General features: G+C 39.6%; 1 protein-coding gene across 1 annotated transcript in view; it reads left to right on the forward strand.

Moving 5' to 3' along the window:
- The window catches only part of LOC139143798 (multiple epidermal growth factor-like domains protein 6), a 435,859-nt gene extending 419,285 nt beyond the window's left edge, over positions 1-16,574 (forward strand). The window contains exons 2-11 of the mRNA XM_070714361.1: positions 5,748-5,766; positions 11,582-11,649; positions 12,033-12,161; positions 12,262-12,362; positions 12,927-13,022; positions 13,234-13,356; positions 13,806-13,928; positions 14,365-14,481; positions 15,201-15,323; positions 15,665-16,574. Coding sequence (XP_070570462.1) covers positions 11,594-11,649; positions 12,033-12,161; positions 12,262-12,362; positions 12,927-13,022; positions 13,234-13,356; positions 13,806-13,928; positions 14,365-14,481; positions 15,201-15,323; positions 15,665-15,795 — 999 coding nt within the window. The 5' untranslated portion in view covers positions 5,748-5,766; positions 11,582-11,593 and the 3' untranslated portion in view covers positions 15,796-16,574. The remainder of the gene's footprint in view (positions 1-5,747; positions 5,767-11,581; positions 11,650-12,032; positions 12,162-12,261; positions 12,363-12,926; positions 13,023-13,233; positions 13,357-13,805; positions 13,929-14,364; positions 14,482-15,200; positions 15,324-15,664) is intronic.
- Positions 16,575-24,196: the final 7,622 nt, after the last annotated feature.

The raw sequence follows: 24,196 nt of genomic DNA on the forward strand, positions 1-24,196 counted from the left end.
ACGTAGCAAGTGAGTCGATCACCCTTAAATAGGTTCATTTTATGCACATCAATTTTACTGGTTTTATAAGCAGAAGTTTACTTTGAAAAGCGATCTTCTAGAAACCATCCTTAGTCACCCTTTCATTGTTTATATGTACCATTTCCTTAATTCAAAAACTTATATTCAGTTTGAAAATTAGCGGCAGCGGTATTTCCTGGTCTTTGATTGTCTTACATGTATGTTTCTGAACCACAATGCCAAATGTGTTTACATATCCGCCGTCTTGTAGCTTATCACACAGAATGCTTATCTCACTGACACCAACTGTCTGAAATTTAAGAATGAGATGACTTCAGTTCACTTTCTCTTTCATTTTGTAAGGAGTAGATGTTCCTTAACTTTCACAAGCAAACTAATCGGTTTTTGTCAAATATAAGCAGGTTCACGACAACAGACAAAAGTTTTCCTCACACTCAACGCTAGGGCTAACTTTGTAACGGGATTGCACAGACGGTGTAACCACAGTTTGGAGTCCTCCAGAGCGTTAACGATGAAAAGTTGGGTCGCGAAAAAAAATCGATAATGCTACAGTGTAATAGGAATTGAATGTACCTGTCACAAATATGTAATCAAAATATTGTGTCGTAATTCTTTTATTTGAAGGCTTTGGTGTGACTTGCTCCGTCAGAAAGGCGGTGTGAGCTTTTTGAACTACACGAAAGACGATTTTGGAGCAGTGCCTCTCTTCAGTCGATTGAAGCCTTCGACATGTTGTATCATCTGGTTTGCACAGAGACATCCAAACCAGAAATGCCATACACTGACAGCTGTAAGCAGTCGCTATCACATACATTCACAGCATCATTATAACGAGAGTAGTGCTGACAAACAATTTCCTATTTTTAATTTCCTCGATGATTTCAGGAAAGGGACGATAGCTGTCGTGATATTTTATAATATTTCTAATGCTATTAGCGCCTGGGGCAAAGTACATCACCAAGTCTCATAAAGCTTCAAATAAAAGACGGGTCTCGATCCGCCTCCGATATTTTTTCTAAAGAAGATAGGGCGGAACTAAAGTGAGATACAACACGGTACTTGATTGGCAGAGTCTTAGGGAGGAAAATCACATAGCACGTTGTTTTCCACTGATTGATTTTTGCACTAACAAAATCATTTAGACAAAGATAGGCGGAATAACAGATCCGCTGAAATTCAGGACGAATCGATATGCTTCCATTTAAATGAATGGCTGACCTGACAACAATACGTGTTGGGAACGTATGCTAGGACACAGCCAATGGCAGAGGGCAACACATAGCTTGACAAAGGACCACCTTCAAAGTGGGAAGAGTCACAAAAAAGCCCACGAAAACAGAGAGTCGCCCACGCCACAAGGTGGCCGCGTGACTCAAAAACACAAGAACTGACCGTCAATAACTTGGAATGCATTAATCAGCGCATTTGTCCGTGCAGGACGTCTTATTTCACTGTATCTACCCAGCGAAGGCTTTCAATTCTGTTTTCTGAACTAGCTTCCCTTCCCAGTCCAGACAACACTGTACTTCCTTTATGTGTGATAAACCTGACCCCAATTAATTTCTTCTTTTGACTGTCTTATCCATAATACTACGAAAATCTGTGCTCATCAACTTACAGAATTCTAAAGTAATGTACTTGCAACTGTCAAGTTCAGTGAATTTCCCCATAAGTCAACTATGTAAACGTCTAGTTGAGTGGTGATATACGACTGTTTTAGTATACTTGTCGGGGGAGGGGCAAGTTTTTGCCATTAACGAGCGAGGAAATGTTAGGCATTTTCTCAGCAGACAACTTGTCAAAAATCCCAGCGGGTTAGAAGATAATCTGGGGTTTAGATATTTGTTAGTTTTGCCGTGAGAGGAAAGGGAAAACAGTGTCACGAGAAGATGGCATAGGGCCAGAAGTTCTGTGGGAGATAAAAGGCAAGGGAGGGGGTGTGCATGGTAGATTGAAGGCCTAAGAATAGTGCATTAATATGTAAAACATCCCTTGGTACAGTTTTTCGAAATCGGCTAGTTTACACTCACTGATAGAGTGTTGGTGATGAAGCATGGGCAGGCGCTCAAGAATAATTTCACTGTGCAATTTCCTAGTTACAGTGTATACCACCACAACAACGTTATCTGTGTCGCCAATAGTGATAATGTCACACAGGCCGCCTTCTAGACAAACACGACAGGTGCGGCGGCCTTCAGTGGTCTACCAATACTTGACCTTGACTTTACAATCAACTTTTCAACAGCAATTATCGACAGGTGCAGCCAACTTTTGAATTAAATCAATGTTAACAAATCTTCACAAAATATGTTTCTTCTAGGCTTATATACCAATTTTACATATTTTTGGCCATGGCCTTATAATTTAGAGGGAAATTGAAGCTGTTCGTAACTGCCCGCCCACCAGCATTTGCGAAAAAAACCATGCCCCTACTGAATTATGATCTCCACTGCCCTCCAGGATTTATGAGTTACCCGCCTCCCTACTCTCCACAACAGTTCAAGCTCACCACTGCCCTCTCCCCGCCACTGACTGCCCTTCTGCCAGCAGTTGTACTTATTCCCACATGTACATTCATCGATGCAGCTATTTATGATCAGTCACGTAAGTGTCAGTGAAGTTCTATCAACCACATCATTCCCCTTCCCTACTATTATCAGGCACCAACTGCCAGCAATTGTCTCCACTGTAAAACTGAAATTTCTTCCAGCCCATAATAAAAATGGACTGTTCCTCCCCGTCCGCTGATTAGTTTTTTAAATTTGCACGCCCGCTGAAAAACTGATCACGGAACACCATTTTCCACGATCAGCTTCGTTGGCGCCACTAGTTGCTGTGTAGTCCGTCATAGTGGGCCTACCTGGCTGTTTGTTAAGTTCTCTCGGCTCCGAAAACCTAGATATTAAAGTACGCAAAATGTCGAACAGGGAACCCGTTGGCTTGTGATCAAATAGGAGTGTTTCGTACTTCGCCCGGCCCTAAGTACATGGTCTTATGTGGTAAAAATGTCATTGGTCTCAATAAAATCAAAAAGATTTAGTGTGACCTCAGCAATAAAAATAAATCCATAACATTTCAACTCGGTTGTTACCAGCCAAGCTAATAACTACATACTAGGCATTTTCAATCTATGGCGTAATATATCATCGCCAAAATGCAAGTGTCGTTTGACGGTGAGAGGGTAGTTATTTTAATACCATACCTCTCGCATTAACAAAACACCTTTTAATAATTCTCAAAGAACGAATCTTTCTTAAACACTGATTATCATTGCCCTGGAGTCTCCGTTTATGACTTGCCAAGTGCCCTATTATTCAAAGCATATTTAACAGTTTTATGGCTCTAACTAAACCTTTACTTCAAAACACATCTAACGGAATATATGTGGGCGAACGATTCTTTAATTGATAATACGCTTTGCAGTCTTACGACTGTGTCCTTGCATCACGAAACCGTTAATATCCAGAACCATCATATTACAATGAGATTGGTTAGGTAAAGGTTTGGAACATCTTCGCGTGCCAAGGTCTCTTGGCCGGACAGCTGGATGCTTTCCGGTAGTAAGTGGGAAGTAACGGACCCGTGCGAGCGGATGATTGGTTTGGAAGTGAGCGTGGTTTGGTTATGTGTATGTGGCGGGTATAAGAAATTATCAGAGACACAGTCCCCAGTGTTACCAATATACAATTTGATTGAGATCACTCTTATTGCTGCGCATGCCTAGATGTACTGCAAACTTTGTTGGGTCGTCTCAGATTGCTGCGGAAGTTCAACAAACGGAAAAAAGGCGACTACAAACCCGGATATTCAGGATAGATACAGCAGAGGCAGAGCGACAAAATCAGGCAATACGAGCAGCCCATGTTCACTTTGATCACTTTGATGGAAAAAGGACTGACTCGAAAAAAATGGACATTTTGTCACTTGCCTTTAGTGTTGTAAGCTAAAATGTCCGGCTTCTTCTTCTTTTTATCCATATTCATGTGTGATGACCAATGACATTGTTGACTTCTGAATTTTAGCAAAGACCAGAATTTCTTTATCATTAATAGCGTTGCATATTTAACAGAATTCACATGATAGTGTTTTACAATATAATAATAGTATTATCTTGTAAAACACAGTATAATTCAGTATAATTTTGTGGGGAAAAGCAAGTGTATTTATCTTCCTCTGGGGTAAATTACACGACGTGTTATCGATATCAGATCGTTTTTTTAAGTGATATTTTGATGTGCTGCATAGCAACCAGTCGAAACTACGGACACATTAACATATCGAATTGCTTATTAGTAAGTTGTTTTCTGACCCCTGTTGAACCCGGAAACGATGTTTGATATTGAAACAATAGCTGTAAACATGATACAATCGTCGACGTTGTTGCGCAGTTTAAACCGTTTTCGTTCGGCGAGCGAGAGTTTTGCCCAGTGCACGGTCCGTCTCTCACGTGATTGAGGGACCTTACTCAGTGCAAACACGGAACGATTAAACTTTGCTGACAATTATTACATACCTACATGTACTGAATACGACAAAGAATCATTCACGAACGCTCCAATCTTTCAATAACAATCCTATTGTTGATGTTGTTGGATAAGATTTGACTGTTCAATGACGATAAGAAACAAGGAACGCCTGCATGCTTAGATTTTTAACATCATTTGAATTAATTATACGATTGAAAGTTATTATGCGTCTATTAAAATGTCAATGAGTTTAAAATATTAAGATATTGCAAATAGTACACTGGCTGAGAAGCTTGAGAAAAACGTCTTCTTCTTCCGCGAAAAACTGCACATTATCAACCCTGAAAAACTACTATAGTCCCACATCTCTGTCTGTCTGTCTGCACGTGTGTCTGTCTGTCTGTCTAATTGTCTGACTGTTTGTCTTTGTGACTGTCTGACAGTGTTTGAATGTCTGTCTGACTGTGCCGTCTGCCAGTATCTGTCTGACAGGGTCTGTCTGTCTGTCTGTCTGTCTGTCGATACAGTGATACATGTTACTCAGCAGGTAAACATACGAGTATTGGCAATAATACGTACATGTAGCACGGCATTTCTTAACAAAATCACGGGTTGTTGTGGTTAAGTCCCTTACGTTGAAGTTCCCTGCTGTTATTACTGCACTGCTTTGGACGAACAGCCAGTGTCGTCATTCATACTGTATCCTCATACAAAACAACGTCAGGAAGTTTTTGCGAGAACAAAATGAAGTGAAGTTACAATGTAAAATTGCTACAATGGCATAGGACAGGATAACATTTTGGGAGAAAAATTTGGTCGAAAATTTATAGTTGCTGATGTAGTTTGAAGTCTTTTTTCTCTGCAAATTCCCTGGTTGTCGAGTAAGTGAGCTCATTTCAAATAAATGAAAACGAAAGAGCGGAGAACAATTTTGATGACATTGTTGTAAATAACATTTAGGTTCCTGCTTTTTGACAAGAGAGTCCACTTAATATGTTGTTTTGATCTCGAGCTAAGGGGCTTTCTATAGAAACCATAATAAACTATGATCACATTTCTGTACGATCGACCAATCAGATTGACCAGTTCGCTGCTTCCAATACACCATAAAGAGATCAAATTCTCCAAGGACGCGCCATACGAATCTCGACAAGAGAACAAACATCTTCTCTCTGAAGCTCGGAGAGCTGCTCCATTTTAGGAAACTACGCGATTAAGAAGCTGTAAGGGCTTCCATACGAGTTGAACAGCCGGAGTCTCTAGCTACTCAGCATTTCAGGTAAGTATACCAAACTACACGTGTTTATTATTTTCGGTTTGCACTGAAAAAAAAGACGTATAAGCTTATTACAAATTGCGTTTATTGTGTACTGTGCTCACAACTACGGGTGCATGATTGGTATTGATCAAGGAATATTATGATATCATTAAAGCAATATCAATCGCTGTAACACTTATTTAAACAATGATAAACCAATAACGTATAGGCGGAATATAATAGCTTTCCCCATCCGACAAAAACATTTTTCTGAGTCGGGATGTGGTGAGCAGTTTTAGTGTCACCGTCTTAACTTCAAGTCGAACTAAAAAAAAGTACGGCATTGAGCTACGTTAAGGACAGGGCCTTTATGTCCACCGGTACATTTCTGCTTAGCTTGAGTGAATAATTAGTGATCAGTTGAAGTGAAAAAGCGGTGTTGTCACAGCACCCTGACTCGCGCGATGGTTCATGAAAAGGAAGAAACCTAAGAACTGGTGAAATGAATATATCTATAATCTTAGTTTTGTTTCGTTTAAGTATATCGTGTTTCAATATAGTGCTAACGAACTCAACAGGGTTCAACTACATTTTAAACAGTTCATGACTTATACCAATAGTTCACCATATAAAAAGGAAATCTTAAGGGGCGTTAGGCCATAGGAAACAGAATTATTGTTCTTCGGAAGTGTTCGGCGAATCAACAGTGAGGCGAAGAGCGAATTTGTTTTACGAACCAGGCTGGCAAAATCTCCAACTGGCTAGATTGTAACTGATGACTACTGAGGGGTCTAGATTTTACGAACTGTCCACTATGATAGAGGTATTACATATACACGTACAGGCAGTATTGACACAACAAATTCTGAGCATTTCTCATGTACCTAGAATAAAATGTGAACGACAAAAATGCCCTAAAAGTAAATCAATTGTGTATATTTGCCACAGTTTCAAAAAACAACGTAACAACACCAAATTGGCTAAAGTAGAAGCGGCGATTCCGTGCAACAATTTAATTATTCTTCCTGGCCGTGGCTGTAAATTTTTATTGCTCTTTAGAATGTTTATTGACCACGGTCTTATCCGATTGCAGTGATATATTTAATTCCTTGACATATTAGGTATTCATTGCACTGGCACAACTTCCGTGTTGTTCTAATTCGTCATGTTGTCGACTGGATTTGGTTTAGGTCACGGAGACATCACATTGAACGCTGATTCGAAACGATTAAACGTTATTGGGTAGTCATGTTTGCCCCTCAGCAAAGAGAACGGGTAAGCTTGCCATATGTCCAGTGTCCCTGAATGTATAAAACATTGAACTGCTTCTTTCGTTTATCGTGAAGGGCGTTTTGTACCGACCAGGTGTTTCACATGGTCACAGTCGGATGTCCATATAGGTTGAAATGATAAAAGTGTTCGTACGCGTATTGATGCTTGATAATGACGGTTGACAAATCTGGCGACGTTACCACATTTGTTCTGAGCGAGTTATGAACAAATCTATTTGTTACTCAATAAAACGAAATACATATACAATCGATAAAATCACTGATAAAACCCAACATCTACAAGCGTCGCTGAGCAGTCGCCAAGGAGTCTGAGTAGCTGCAGTGCCTTGATGTGACGTTCGAAAATGGTGTGAGTACCACGATATCAAAAGCTGCCTTTAACGCGGCAGGACGCGATATCAAATCGGACTATCAAACTCTTACAATTCTTTTCTGATATACCACTTGTGGGGGTTTATTTTAAAGCTCTTGATATAAAAACAATTTTAACCGGTTTAGTAATTCGAAAATTTTATTTTCTCCATAGAGTTAACACAGGCATGGCGGACATTTTGAATTTCAAATAAATCCCGGGTTATTTGTTTCTCTAGCATCAAAATTTACACGAAGAACCCCGATTTTTATTCTAGATTTTGAAAGAGAGTGGTTGAAAGATTCATTGAGAGTTTGAGCAAAAGTTTAAGTCTTTCACTTTCGAGGCGCATACTGCCTTAAGAACTAAGGCTAGACACTCAACTGAAGAAACAATTCGCAATTACCAAACGAAAGTTCACTGAACAAGGTCAAAGTTTGAAATTCCCTCTTGCAGTTGCATCGACTCAGCGAATGTCTGCACGCCTTGACGTTGACACATCTCACAAAACCTGACTGACTATATGAGTGTCGCTAAGGAAAGAACAGGCAACAAGCAGTACATTGACAGCCTGCATGACAACTGGAAATTAATTTCTAAGTACTGTCTCTATAGTCTGATGTCGTACATACAACCTAAAGATAAAAACTTTAAATTTTGCTTCACACAGTTCCAAATTGTTTTGCTATTCATTTTTGCATGTAACGAAAGTCAGCTTTCTTGCTGTGGCGGGCCTTTCCCCTTTTGGATCCCCCAAGGTTTGGCGCACGGCCAGAAGTGAATAGTGGTTATATTTGAAGTAAAATCGAGGCTATCCAGGTCAAGGAAGTTTCTACCACTTTAGTCGATGATGTCAGAGAACAAAACGAAAATAGTGTGGGTATTTCCGATGAGTAAGAAGCTCTTGAAACAATCACTGGAGAAACAGTGGCGTTTGCATACCAAATGAATTACTGCTATATACTTAGATAAGGGACCGTTCAGTTTTTACGGCCTGGGGGGGGGGCGGCAAAATCTTGTCGCCGGTGTTCAAAAAAATATAGACCCCCCTGCATTTTTCGCGAAAAAATGATGACCCCCCCTTTGTCAGACGAAAAAAAATTGATGACCCCCCCCCCCCCGCTGAAAAATAACCAAAACCCACATGTCAAATTTACCCGCACGGTTTGGATTTGAACTCCGGTACGCGGCGCACTTTATTCGTGTAGCAGTGCACAAACTTCTCAGCCACATCCATGCAAACGTCTGTTACTTAAGGACGACTGTAAATTTCCATAGACAGCTTATGTCCATGGACATTGTATAAAATAAACTTTATTGGAGTGGTTCGCCAAAGGCAGCGCTCCGGTTAAGAGGGTCATGGGCCATTACGTAAAGTCAACTTTATCTAGTGGGCAACCAAAGGTGGCCCGCTGGTAAAAAGAGGGTCGATCGTGGCCATTGCACGAAGTAAACTTTACTGAACAGGGCCGCTGAAGGCGTCCGGCCGTTAAGATGGTCATGGGGTATTACAATAAAGTCAATTTATTGTAGTGGGCCGCCGCAGGCGGCCCGCCGGTAAAGAGGGTCGATCATGGCCATTGCATGAAGTAAACCTAATTGGAGTGGGCCGCCAAAGGCGTCTGCCCGTTAAGAGGGTCATGGGTAATACATAAAGTATATTTATTGTAGTGGGCCGCCGAAGGCGGCCCGCCGGTAAAGAGGGTCGATCATGGCCATGGCATAAAGTGAACTTTATTGTAGGTATTATGTTTTTGAAAATGTGGTGACCCCCCCTTTCCTACCAGTGAAAAAGTGATGACCCCCCCCTTTGCGGATTCCAAAATTATGATGACCCCCCCTGGATTTTGCCGCCCCCCGGCCGTAAAAACTGAACGGTCCCTAAGACAGGGCGTCAGACTGAACCACGCTTTCAGCCCGTGCCCCCTTGCTCTTGATCTCTGTCCCTGTTAAACTGACAAGTGGACCAAAATTAATTGCTGAACTGAATGCCCCAGAAATACTAGCCGTATAGCAAGGGCAAGGATGTTTTTATCGAATGGTCATCGATATCAGTGCGCATTAGGTTTTATATGGGACTACTTTACGAATGGAATTTCGTATATTAATATGTGGGTACTTGTTTTTTGACAAGCACTAGATTTTGCTTCGCTAATTTTACATTCATACAAATACGCACTCTGACAAACATTATTGGTGAGCTTTTATGTTGGAAAATATATCAGATTTCAGATTTCGTTTATTGCGTTTCAAGGCCTCCGGCCCATATGCAAGGGGGGTTACAGAGATTTAATAGGATAACAAAATATCTTAGAATCACAAACAAAAACATAGACAATGCATAAATATCTACAGTACAATAGTAATGTTTCAGTCATGGATTACTATTTGTGAGAGAGCTATCGTTCTCTGCTTAAAGGCTTTGTTTACAAAAATACATAGATTCAGAAGGTAGGTCATTTGGTTGCTCAAAATAAGTACGTGGTAAGTATTGTTTTCTAAGTTCTGTGTAAACCGGAGGAAAATATATCAACAATTAAGTTGAGGAGCGCCAAGTAATTTACTCTTAGTCTCTGCCGAAGTTAAAGGTGCCGCAGAGGGCGTCAGATATTTGAATGATTTAACTAGCTTGCTAGAACACATTTTCCAAGTTTAAGGCAAGGCATTTTCAGTGCAATGGCCATCCATAATGTTAGTTTAATCTTCTTGTGTCTTACTGTGAGCAGTGCACTGCATTGCCTTAATCCACTTTGCGAGATTTCGATAACGAGATTTTGATAACGAGATTTCGTTAGTTTTTGACGTTTATCCTAACACAATTACACTTCTCAAAGGACCCTATTTATTTAAATGAAAGTTTTTCCCTGCAGAATATCTGGATGAAATAAATTTGGAATTAACTGTTCAAGATCTCAGATCTATTTTTTTAATATGAGAGTCTTGACGTAAAAACGGCTAAAAAGCAGGAAGTGAAAATGGCACTTTAGAAGAAATAAAAATCCTGAACGTTAACACTGATTATTGGAATGCCACCAAGAAATACTCTATTTCATTATTCTCATGACGCAATAGACCAGATACCATATTTGGTTGGCAACTCAAGCAGTTGATGTAAACAGCATTAAACAAACAAGGAAATATAATTTTATATGATCACATGGGATTAAGTATACATTCCTTGGAATCCTTCAAGATTACGTCTGAACTTCTTAATTAAGTATCGAGTCTTTGAAGACTGAGGTCTGATTAAAACTTTTGAAAAAAAGAATCTCGTCGACTTGAAATATATCTTCCACTTTGATTACTGGAGAATAACATTTTATCTTAAGTAATTGTTTGCTCGCTTTACAACTGAATAACTTCAATTTTATTGTACTACTTTGATTTCGGTCTCGAAGTTTCATTTTGTTCAAATGACAACTAATCCCTCAAAGTCGACATTTTTATTTGGCCATACATGTATTTCCCTTACCAAATTTTGCTATTAGAGAAACAAATAACCCAAGATTTACCGATACTTGAAATTCGAAATGGCCGCCGTCCCTGTGTTAACTCAATTGAGAAAAATAGTTTTTTCGAGTTTCGAAAAACTAAGCCGGTTAAAAGTTTTCTTACACCAAAAGCTTTAAAATGAACCCCCGTAAGTGGTATATTACAAGAGAATTGTAAAAGTTTGAGAGTCCGAATGTCTGTCCCCGAGGCGCGTTCTACCTTAAACCGCTTGTGTGCAACTTCTATACAGTGACTCCTGCACAGGTTATCAAGCATGTCATTGAGGTACCTGTAGAATGCACCTTAAGGGCTCGATATTCAAACCTTTTCTGTGCTTTGTTGGTCTTCCTCTTGTGGGGGTCATATTGAAGCCCTTTGATTAACTTAAGTTTTCAGTGGCTTTGTTTTGGGGAAAGAGAAAATTTAATTTTCCCCGTAGAGTTAACCCAGGGATGATGGCGGCCATTTTGAATTCAAAAGTCCACAAATAGTGAGTAATTTGTGTTTTGAGCGTAATATTTTTACAGCGATTCCTTATTTTTATTCTTGATATTGAAAGGGAATTGTTCAAAGTTTCCTTGAGGAAACTTTGAGCAACAGTTGATTTGTCTTTCTTGTGAGAAAATTCCATTTTATATACGTCAAGGTTGCCAGGTTCTACACAAGGTTTTCATAAACTTTATTTTTCACTATACCTCAGGTCGAGAAGAGTATGAATAACTTGGTACTTAGTCTTCTGGCTGTGGTTATATTGGCCATTGGAGCAGCGTACGTATTCTGTTTTCAAGTTGAAAATCTTGTAGTATGCATTGATTCCCGAAATTTCCGGACTGTCGTTAACTTACCAGTAATTTAATCGAATAGTTTAGTTTGTATCTTCAAGTTGTTCTTTATGGACATGCTATCCATATCGAAGCTCCATCGACTGACTACATAATGAAAATGACGGCGTCTGATATAAAGATTCTGTTTATTTCTTACTGCCATATATACAGCCGTAGCACTGGACTTCGTTGTGAAAAGTTTTGATTTTATTTGAAACCATCGAAGGGTGTCACAGCGCAGAATCAACAATCGTCACGTTAAAGCTGCATCGTAAGCAATGATTAATTTTTCTCAACGGTAAATGTGATATGACTCTTTTCCTACAGCAATTCAAACACAAACGTGTGCACGAAGAATGTCCAGGTATCCGCAATCGGTACAAGGACGATTTCAACAAGAGATAAATACAAACGGAACTGTGGGTTCTGGGGATGGCAACGGTGCAACACTTACAGGTAATTTTTTCTACTATTTAATACATTCGAGTTATAAACGTAATTCCTTTCAACTCTGACACGAATGGCTATTAATGCTATAATGTGATCGTATTTTCAGGACCAAGTATCGTACCGGCTACCAGACCACCTACAGAATAGTCCCTGAACGATCTTGTTGTGAGGGATGGGATGACATGCGTAATGGCCGATGCCTGACACGTAAGCCTCTACGCAAAGTTTTCTTTAAGGTAGAACACGCCCCGGGGACAAATAGTTGGACTTTCGAACTTTTACAATTCTTTTCTGATCTACCACTTGTGGGGCTCATTTTAAAGCACTTGGTGTATAAGAAAACTTTTCACGCTCGTTGTTTTTCGAAAATCGAAAATTTTATTTTTCTCCATAGAGTTAACACAGGGGCGGCGGCCATTTTGAATTTCAAATATCGGTAAATTTTTGGTAATTTGTTTCTCTAGTACCGAAATTTGCACGGTGACCCCCCATTTTTATTCTCGAATTTGAAAAAGAGTGGTTAAAAGATTCCTTGAGAAAAGCTTGAGCAAAAGCTCGAGGCGCATACTACGTCAAGTGTCAGGTTTTCGTTAAAAAACACAATGGTCTATATCAGCTATATTTTGTAATTTTAAAGGATAAATGTACACGTTTAAATGCACAGCCATGTACACATATACAATGTTGTCACATGCTTACATTTTACCTCTCTCTTCGGGGTGTACGCATGTGTTATACTTATCTGAGAGTTTTTCTTCAAATTATACACAGCTTTGTGCAAGCCCTGCTGTGAAAACGGTGGCACATGTACGTCGCCAAATGTCTGTCGATGCACTTCCAACTTCTCCGGTGCCAGGTGTACCGTCGGTGAGTTGCAACTTCAGTATATCGCTTATTCTACCAACATGCCATGCATTGGGCAGTTCTGTTTGTTTATTCTTCTAATGTTTATTTACTTGTTTACTCTCATTCAGTCAGAGTTCCCTGTGGTCATATTACTTTTCATCTTACCTTCAACAAACACGCTTCAAAGTTCTGCTGAGAAAATTCTGAAAAAAAAAATATCTGTTTCACATAGATGTGGATGAATGTAGGAGTAACAATGGCGGGTGTGCTCACACATGCATCAATACCTTCGGCAGTCGCTACTGTACGTGCCGATCTGGTTACAGCCTATCGTCAGACGGTCGCAACTGTGTTGGTAAGATACCTTCGTGATTCATAAAAAAACTACGTAAAGTACAGCTGAAGCCGGCAGAATACAAAATCACCGTATCGTCATGACTAATTCACCCCCTCCCACTCTGTACCCTTTGTGCCTGGTACATGTATGTAGGCTTCCAATAGAATGTATAATAAAAACAAGATAGACATTTTTCAGTATTTTACATCTTTGGCAAGATGTCCATGCAGGTAATCCGTTGAACTGACAAAAGCACGATTTCCTTTCGACTCAAACGACGTTACTTTTTGAAGGCTCAAAGTCCTTTCGCCAAATTTGTTCTATCAAATTGGGTCATAGTGATTTTGGTGTCACAAACGTCGAATTCGTAAACTAATATAAAGACGGGTGCTTTGATTCCTATGCTTTTACGCCAAGGTCTATGCTTGGATGTTTTAACTTCGTGTGCTTTCCTTTGTTCAAACTAGACATCGACGAGTGCGCCGACTCGAATGGAGGCTGCCAACAGGTTTGCCAAAATTCCCCAGGTGGCTACACTTGCTCATGTGAAGAAGGGTATAGACTCAACGACGATGGGAGAAGCTGTGACTGTAAGTTTACATGGTTTTGAATTCAGACAGGGACTACTTTTACATCTGGGTAAGAGCGCAATATGAGCTGCATCATTGCTGTATGTCATTGCTGCATGTAAGTTTCCGAGATGAGAAGCGCCCTCAACGACGAAAATGGTGGCTGCAACACTGAAGACAGCTGAAATTCAACTTATATTGCACAATGGTATTTAAATGAATAGATGTACGGCCTCTGTATAGTTCAAAGGTTGCTGTAATTTGTGTAGGAGTAATGTGTTTTAATTTATGGTCACCTGATTCTATGATGTGTTAATGATGATTTGATGGGCACATGTGACAATATTGACAGGTTGCAGTAAACCCACGATTAATAACATCGAGATTTCTTCGACTTAATCCACTTTTTAAATATTTTTATGGCAAACTAAAAACTAACATCGCCTATTATTCTCAGTGAACGATTTCTGCGATGACATTGACTGTGAACAAGGATGTACAAATGTACCAGGAAGAGGTGTGTGCTATTGTGAGGTGGGCTATTTCCTCGGCGCTGATGGAACCTCGTGTGTGGGTAAGTATTTGAGCTTTGATATTGTGATCCAATCCTTACATGGAGGGTTCAACTTGCTACCGTTAATTTGCATAAATGTTGCAGCGCGCTGGTTACACAATGACATTACCATTAGTTTATGCTCTTTCGAGCAGAGTTGATTTAACTTTGAGTTTCTCGTCATGTTTTCACGATTTGCGCCCCTTTTCGACCTTAAATTGTTTCATGCTAGGAAAGATGTCGAAAAGGCTAGTTCGTGAGCAACTCGTGCAAACACTATTTTCCTTTAAAGTTATCTGGAATGTGCGTTAAGTTCATGTACTGCGATTTTCTAAATATCTGTCATCTACATTACTAATCTAACGCAAGTAATCATGGCCTTATTTAATACAAATGATATTTTAATGAAATGAAATGAATATGAAAACTTCATGATTTAATGAAAATTCAATGAAAGCAGGTGTTTGTCTACCTTTGCCCCAAATGCTGTACTACATATACATGCGCATGCGTCCATCGTTCATTACACCAGTTCATAGTATATAGTCATTGCCGCCGGGCACAGCGACCACGCAGAATCTTGGTAAAAAAACATGATTCTATATACCATTACCACATGTCATCTGTATCATTGGAGGAAAGGCATTCTTAGAAGGTAGCCGAACAGACGTCATCAGTGCGGTGCGCGTGGTCATCGGAACGTATTCAATCCTCATGTGTTATCTTCATCTTACATACAGATATCGACGAATGCGAAGATGGGAGCCACCAGTGCAATCACACATGCACAAATACCGAAGGTAGCTACACCTGTGGTTGTGATGAAGGGCACGAACTCGGTGAAGATGGGCTCTCTTGCAATGGTTAGTCCTTAGTTGCTTATGTTATACACATTATACATCTTAGATATCTCTGCTGGTACGATGCTATTTTTCAAACTGTGCTTCATGTACTAAGCGTTTTATTTGCATTCAAAACATGCTGTATGCTTACAGTCAACACCGATGCTTGACACTGCTTTGAGAGACAACGTTAAAGGCGCATATATTGCTTACGTATGTTTCGTTAATTTTGATAAATTGACGGCTATTATTTTTGCTACATGGTCAAAGTCAATAGCGATAAGAATCTTTACAATGCAATGCAACTTGCTTGTGCATCTGACGTTAATACATTTATTTGTTTGCTTGTTTTCCGTGAACAGACATCAATGAGTGTGAGCTTGGCGACAATGGTGGATGTGACCATATCTGTGTCAACACTGAGGGCAGTTATCACTGTAACTGTCGACCGTTTTACAAGCTAGAGAAAGATGGGAAGACTTGTCGTAATTAAGAAAATGATATCATATCTATTCCAATAAAAATGTGCACACAATTACATGATTTCAAATTATCGATCATATATATACCTTAGAGGTTCGTCAAATTATTTTAGTTTTATGATAACGTCGGGAAAGTACTTATTTCATCAGACTTAATAATAATTTTAATGTTACCATGATAACGTTTGGTTGTAAGAAATGGGATGTAAAAAGCAAATTAAAGCTAAAAGGAATGAATTGCCGTGTAAAATGTATCAGCGTTTTAACATCGCAATAATCCATATGGACTGATCGAAAATATACATTTGCTTCAGCACAGTCGAAAGGGTTGAGCCAGTATAATTCTAGTGTTTACGTGTGTTTTGTGTTTCTATTTGAAGTATAATAATCCTGGACCAAGAGTTACATGCTCACAAATTATCTCTAAGTAACAATTTGCGACCAACAAAATATTCATGGAATGATATTTGACAAAGGTTGTTCTGAACACGTCATTTCTCACTTCTGCCATTCAGTTCCATATTCCCTCTGGTCCTTTGTACTTGATATCTAAATAACCAGTCAATCATATAATCATACTGCCAAAATCAATGACGCAGTGGTTAATACTAAATTCCGATATATCTTTTATTCATGTCTTTGCCAATTTCAAATGTAATTTGTGCATAGTTTTCCATTCTGGTGATTTAATGAGCTTTGAAGTTTGTTCCAATCGCGTTGTATTTGTCTCTTCCACATTGCATGTGCCATTTTTACTACCTTCACAATAAAATGCATTGCTGCCGTCTAATCGTTCGTTTCCTCGCCAGCATGATTCCACCATAGGTAGGTAGCAAAGAAAACATTTTTTCGCGAAAAAAGATATTCTAAGGGTTTTCTTGGCGGGCTGGTGTTATTTTCATTGTGACAACCGCCGCAGAGAGGGCCCAGGAAATACGGTGGTATTTTTCGCTCAGTCTGTATCTTGAACTTATCTAGGCATTTCAATAGGAGACCTTGGACTAGGATTTGGTCGTTTATCGGAGTTAGCGTAGAACACGATTGGAACTAATTTGGGATAATTGGATGGTGAAGTAATGTCTTTAAAATCTACAAATACAAGCTCATCTGCTTTTCTTTTTACATTACACACTTGTTTTTATGAGTAATGTGTAATATTGAGACATTCAGCTATAGGGCACCTAAAATTTTTGAGAAATTTGAGAAATATGAAGATCAAATTATCCCATATTAGTTCCAATCGTGTTGTAGTGAGAGGGGCGGCAAATCGTCCCGGTAACAGGACGGTGACTGGGAAACTATTATAAAAGGAGAGGACCGCAGGGTGCTTTTCCAGAGGGAAGGACAGCAGTGGATATATTTTAGGCGGAAGGGTAGAATTTCTCACCCGAAAGCTGGCAGCGGGACAACAGTTCATCAATGTTAAATGCTGATGAAGTTACAAGATGAAAGTATTTAACACACGTATGTAAACTATCCCCTGGTTACAATTTCTATATATTGTCTGGTTTACAATTCATCAGGACTGGTAACACGTCTGTAAACAACGTACCTTTTGAGAAAAAAAACCCCGAAAAAACAAAAGCACACACACGATACGTGTGTGAGGGCTTCAAAATGGGCCGAGACCGCCTGGCGTCATGACAGCGCCCCTTCATAACTTATTGGAAGTTTTTTTCCTTAGTATCGTTAGCGACTTCCTTTTGCTCTTTTTCTGTACAGGTTTACTGTAATTTCTTAAAAACGAGAAGTTAAATAAAAAACAACTAAAGTTGAAATGAACCACTCGTTTGCTTCTGAGTTCACAAAGTAAATCATTAACGTGGTAGATATCCGAAATGCGCTTGATCTGTAGACTGGAATATCCGTCGCTCGACGACGCTCCCTACGCTCCCGGGGGGGGGGGCGCACAGAACGCCCTCGAGCGACGGATCTTCCAGACTACGTGATCTTATGCCCCTAAAATAAGTGTCAGTTCAGCAGTGCAGGAATGTTTTTCGGTAGCGCCTGCTGGTCTCGGCCCAAGTGAATATCACCAATGAAATGGTTTCAGCAATTTCGAGTCAAACGTCTCAGTCGTGTACAGGACAAACTGCAGTGATTTTCTGTTGTAAGAATGGAAACCAAGTTACACAAAGCATTTTTGAAAGCCTCCCATGAGTCCTTTATGTCTATGTAATATCGGAATCAATCAATAAACTTTTCGGCTGAAAGGCGTTCGCGAACCAGATGGCTGAAGGAGGACAGTTTCGGAACTTTTGAGAGAGGAGAGGACAGGGCGCTTTCATGCTCGATACTCAGACAGAGGGGTGCACTACTGGGCGGTAAAGAAACGTTTTCAAAACGTAGTTCGAAATGCCTGCAAATACTTTTCTGCATGTAATGTAAAACACCCATAGTTACAATTTGTTTGTTTGACGTCGACTGGTTTGCTCACGGATACGACCTTGAAGTCGTATACTTTGTAGTGTACTTAGAGGCACTTGTACGCCCTAGACGTGGCCGCATGCGCAGGTTACGATTCATCAAAAAACCCGAAGCGGATATCCTAGTTGGAGGTTTACACCGACAATCACGCGATGCAGATTTAGAGATAACTCGTTGACCTTCAAACCATAATTGTTAGTTGCGTTGTTCAACTGGAATCCAAGCTGCAGTGGAAATTAGCAAAGCTGTTCGCAGGCGAGCTTTTTTCCCCATCGCATCTGCGATTCGGAGAGAGTCAGGGAAAATATGATTCTTTTCATCGAACGAGCAGCAGCCATTGCACGTTGTAGGATACAAGACCTGAACACTGTGTGAGCCCGACATGGGATAATATATATTGGACACTATTTAATCGACCATATATACTCACATATATATTCTCACCATATGATATCTAGTCATTTTACTCAGTATTTTGAACACTTTTGTTTTTGCATTTATTCTGTTGCTGCAGAAAAAACTTAAAGATCTCATCGTGTCTGACAGTGAGTATGGTTCATGTTGTTTGGGTATAGAGGAACAATACGGCGTAGCGGAGATGGGGAAATGGTCGAGGATCATTCTTTGCGGAGAGTGCAGTGGAAAGCATTTGCAATGGGTCCAGCAGATTTTCCTAGTGATGATAGGGGAACACTTGACAACGTGAACATATTAGGGCAAGACTTCATTTAGGCATTTAGGTACCTTCACACCAGAAATCAAATATAATTTTGAGACTTTCCTTGGAGAAAGTGCATCCAACGAAACCTTAATGGGGTTTAGAATGAGGGTTTTATTTAGTTCTAGGATTGTTTTTAGTTAAGTAGTGTATCCTACCATGGAGGAGGTTGTGATGGGCTGGGGGGGGGGTCGTAGGAGGTCTTTCCTTTTAGGGGAGTTTTTTTCCCAAAGAGTCATATATTACGAACACCTTTCATCCGCTTATTCAAATTTTGATTTTTTTGAAACGCTTTTCAAGATGTGGATGGCACGGTTTTAAAATACCGGCTGGTTAGCAGGTTACGGTGAAAAAATGTAGGGCACTTTGAAAGAGTTACTGACTTTGGTCCTTGTTCTTAAATTCATGATTTTTAAATCCTTGTAACGACTGCAATCAATACTATGCTGAGAAGATTTCAGAAGGTTCAAAATTGCAAATCAGACCGCAGGTATATCTATCATATATGATTAAACTATCTGGCTGTGCATTGATTCGCTTTCGCCATTATCATATCATGAAATCATCGGTCAAGTTCGACAAATACCTCTGAATCCAAGAAATTACAGATTTCCGTACAAACAAATCGATAAGATAAAGCTTCCCCGCACAGTAGTATGACAAATAAATCATCTGACTTCTCGTATTGAGGTGGGAAGTTGAACTTAGTGACCCCTCCAAGCCAGTAACGACATATCAGGCAATCGTCATATGATCCATGTGGAATCTTATGACGACCACCATGATATTCTTTGCTGCGGTTATTTTGTTACTTGCCGGAGAAATTATCTATGCCGAGGGTAAGTATATCTCCTCAAAACATTCTTACAAGTCATATTTCTGAAAACGAAGCGCGCCCGTGTGATTGCAGGCTATTGGCTAATATAACTTGAATCTAATAATCCGAGTCCGCGCCATAACCCTGTGTTTGCCTTTCGACCGATATTTTCTTTTTTCCACCGGGTAGCGGCATAATAAATGAGACTGGATCCTGTGCAGCCTAGATGCAAATCGAAAGTTGATATTTGCGACAAGACCCAAGTGTCGTTTGTGTATTTTCATCCAATTCTTTCATTTTATCAAGTTCGCGGAAGTATTATAGCTGTCACATGATGTCGGGATAAAGTTCTGCCCTGCAATGTTGAGTATCAATGCCTGTGGGTGCACTTGGTGTAAAACATTTACATGGTCATGTTCCAGTGTCTCAATACTCACTACCTTGTTTCTTCTCGGATTATATCCTTTCAACTGACAATTCACTTAGTATGTACAGCGTAAAACATTCTGATTAACTGGTTTTAAAGGTTTCTGATTTTCCTGTCTCCGTGATCAGCCGTCATATTGAAGGCTGGTGTCGTGGGCGAGTAAAAAAGTTCAGCCTAGCGGCGATATTGCACACACACTCAGTCTCCCGACTGTTTATTTGGTGTCAATAAGTTTAATGAATTGCTCTTTTTTTCTGCCCATAACACCAATTTGCTCCACCAAAAAGTTGATACTCTTTATCTGCAAAATACTAATAAATATCAAACAGCCGATGCTGTACGGTTATGATGATATGACAGTCCAGTCTTTCAGTATTCGAGAGGCCTCTCTTGAGGTTTGTTGATTCACCGTGACGTCATTTGTTTGCGTGATTCTGCTGGTGACCTTCTGGCGCACCAAGGGGGACTTCGGACGGATATTTTCGACTACGCACCCAAAATGAAACATAATCGTACAAGTGCACGATGTTCTCGTTCGTAAGCATATGAAGGTGGTCAAAGAAATATGAAAATTACATCCTCAGTGACTTTTCTTCAAAATATTGATCGCAATGAAAACACTGGAAGTAAAACGGTCTCTGTTGAAACTCCTTGTTCTTATCATCAAATGTAATCTCGGTGCAAGTCGATGAATAAGCTAATTTAGTGAATACGGTGTAGTAAAGTAATCGCGACTTTTTTCCGACAGCGATGTAGTGAAGTTATCCCGAGATTCTGGCAGAAGCTTACCCCCGAGTGCGTTGACCCCACGCATGCGCAAATGTGCTACCCAGAATGTTCAACTCATCTGCGAGTCACACAGGCGCACATACCACGCCCCATACACAATTTGGTAAAGCCGTTCGGCTCGTTTTGTGGTCCTCCCATTTATTTATTTATTCGTCACATTTCTTGTAAAGTGCCATTGTCTTTACTACATTGTTGTTGATGAAATTCTTTATCTAATGAAACAATAATACAATTCTTTACTTACATAAGTCCATTTGCTTACAACAGAGAAAAAGATAAGAATTGTAACCATGTTTTACATGCTCATAAAGCAGAGATGTGACGGGGAGCTAGAAAAAGCTATGTTAAGCTAATGTAAATCTGGCTCTGAAAGAACAATAACTTAGTCTTGAATACAAACGAAAAAAGTATAGAGGGCAAAAATAACACAAGGAAATCAAGATTTTATTGATAATGAAAGACTTTAGGGCGTGCTTGAACTGTTTTTGATGTGAAATATTTCTATGGAAAGTGGAAGCCTATTCCAGATTTTGATAGACGAGTTAAGACTGATCTAGTGGTATATTTGTAAGTAGGCAAGGAAAAGTACTCATTGACGCTAGGGGTAGATCATGAATAAAAATCCCAATCTGATATTCAAACTGACTGTCTAGTTGCTAATAAAGATCTGTTCACTGGGAGTATTGGGTACTTGAAGGTAACAGTTCTAACTATCTTTTTCAAAAGTTCGTGGAGAGGGAGTAAAGCGGTATGGTATGTACTTCCCCATATCTCCAGACTAAAATCAGCATAATATTAAGCTTAAGGATGTATTTTGGAACTAAGTGTCTAAGGTTTGCTAACAAGCCAATTTTAGGACTGATGTTGGTACAGACTTTACGAAAGTCATGATTCCAGGATGGCTGTCAATCTCGACTCCGAGATTTTGAACAAGATCAACATTACTAATCGCATTTGAATTTAAACATATATGTCCGTTTTTGACGTAAATACGGTGATAAGTAGATAAAATAACATAGTTTGTTTTGTCCTGGTTGATGGGCAGTCCATTTTCTGAGCACCAGTTTACGATATCGACGGTATAGGAGTGGAAAAAATTGAGTCATCAGCGAAGAGGTTAGAAATAAAGTATTCAACGCGTTTCACACTGAGAGTGACACTAAATGCATTACAACTTTAGCAAATTACTCTATTTTACAAAATCACCAACTAGAACCAAGTTTACGTCAAACACAGTGTTAAAGGGGAACAACACTCCAAGAATGGATGACATATGACATATTGCTTGTTCATGCCCCGCACTGGGGAAATGGACTAAAAACGATAAAGAGTGAGATGTGTACATACGGATAGTTTTCAATCGGATTCGAACCCACAACATACGGCATCAGTCGCCTAGCTGAGAGGCCTGAGACAGAACCAGTCGGCTAAATCTCCACTCCCAAAAAAGAGTGGTTCAATAGCCGGCTAAGTTGTTATATACTCACTTATCAGACTTGTCACATGAGTAGCAAAGCAAGTTTCGTGGGTTTTTTTTTTCATCAAGACCGAAGGTTAGTCGACAAACTCTTAGAACAAGTAGGTGTCGCCGATGAAACCAGACAATTTTTCACTCAGCTCACCTGAAACACGATTGGAACTATTTTGGGATAATTGGATGGTGAGGTATGATTCATCTCTGCTTTTTTTACATTACACACTTGTTTTATAAGTAATTTGTATAATTGCAACGTTAAACTATCTAGCACCTAAAACTTTTGAGAAATTTAAAGATTATGAAAATCCAATTATCCCAAATTAGTTCCGATCGTGTTCTGAAAGTAAAGATTTCTACATCGACTGAACTAATATTCGACGATACGTTCAGGTAGACACAAAATTGAAACAAAGCGCGAGAAATGAGAGCAACTCATTTTCTCTGTCCTTGCACGGAAAAAGTAGCCCTGACTTATAATGGGTAACACGATTCAAAGGGCCTACATTATGTCCTTATTCAGTTCAATGGGTTAAATGGGCATCAACATTGAGGCATGCAAAAAAACCCGTATCTCTGAGAGATTGTAATTTTCTACCTTAACAAAAGATATATATCGCACTATCGGAGCATTTAAAGCCTTAGAGTCCATTAAAATTAATTCGTTGAACAACATCCGTAATTGAATAGAATCATAATGGTGGCTTTCGATTCTACCCTCAAACAGTTTCACATAAAACTAGTGGTATCTGACGATTCTTAGACGCAATTGGAAGCTGCGTCTCAGTCATGAGAGATGTTCATGTGACGAACGCTATAACTAACCTATGATTTACAAGATTACTTGCATTTATTAGGATACTATACATATGTATACTTCAAATGCTGGCTAAAGTATTATTTTCAAACCAGTAGATGTGCGTCGCGGGGATAACGTTTCCCAGAAAGATTTTGTAAACTTGCTGTTTGTATCGCAAACATCACCTTGGATGTTTTACTCTTTGTATGATATCTTGTCAACAGATACAGTGCGTATTGTAAACGGAGGGGGTCCATATGATGGTATCGTTGAGGTTTTGGTATCCAGTAACACCCTCCACCATAAGGAATGGGCAAGAGTTTGCGATACCTCGTGGTCAATGTCAGAGGCAGATGTTGTATGCACACAGCTTGGTAACTATTTTTTTTCAATAACGTATCTTCATTAAAGCAATATGATATACGTTTCAACCTTTTTGTTAAACCATCAGGGAATTTCGTGGATGACTTATACATGTACGAACATACCATTTGAAAAAATCATGATCATGATAATTCTGATAATCATGGCAAGTATCTTAGGTCACCAGTTTTCATTAGTAAGTTTGAACTCTTGGGAATAAAGTAAGTAACTTTGCTGTTTTTCGAGTTCTTCGTAAATAGTGTACTCCCAAGGAAATAGAGTATCAAATGGCGCCTATATAATAAACTATATGGTGTGCTTAGCGCCATATTTGAAATTTAATGTATTGCTGTTCATATAAACTGCATTCCGACAGGTCATCCAGGTGCTATGTGGCATACTTCGCTACATGGATACGACGACGATGGCTTCAAAGGACCTTGGATGGACGATGTACAATGTAACGGCGATGAAAGTACCATCCAGGACTGTAACTACCACTTGACATACGAAGACGATTCGTGCAGAAGCGCTAAAATAACTTGCAACTGTGAGTATCGAGAATGACAACACAAAGCACTCATTGCTCGAATGCACC

This window comes from Ptychodera flava, chromosome 11 (genome assembly GCF_041260155.1).
Source record: "Ptychodera flava strain L36383 chromosome 11, AS_Pfla_20210202, whole genome shotgun sequence".
Lineage (NCBI taxonomy): Eukaryota > Metazoa > Hemichordata > Enteropneusta > Ptychoderidae > Ptychodera > Ptychodera flava.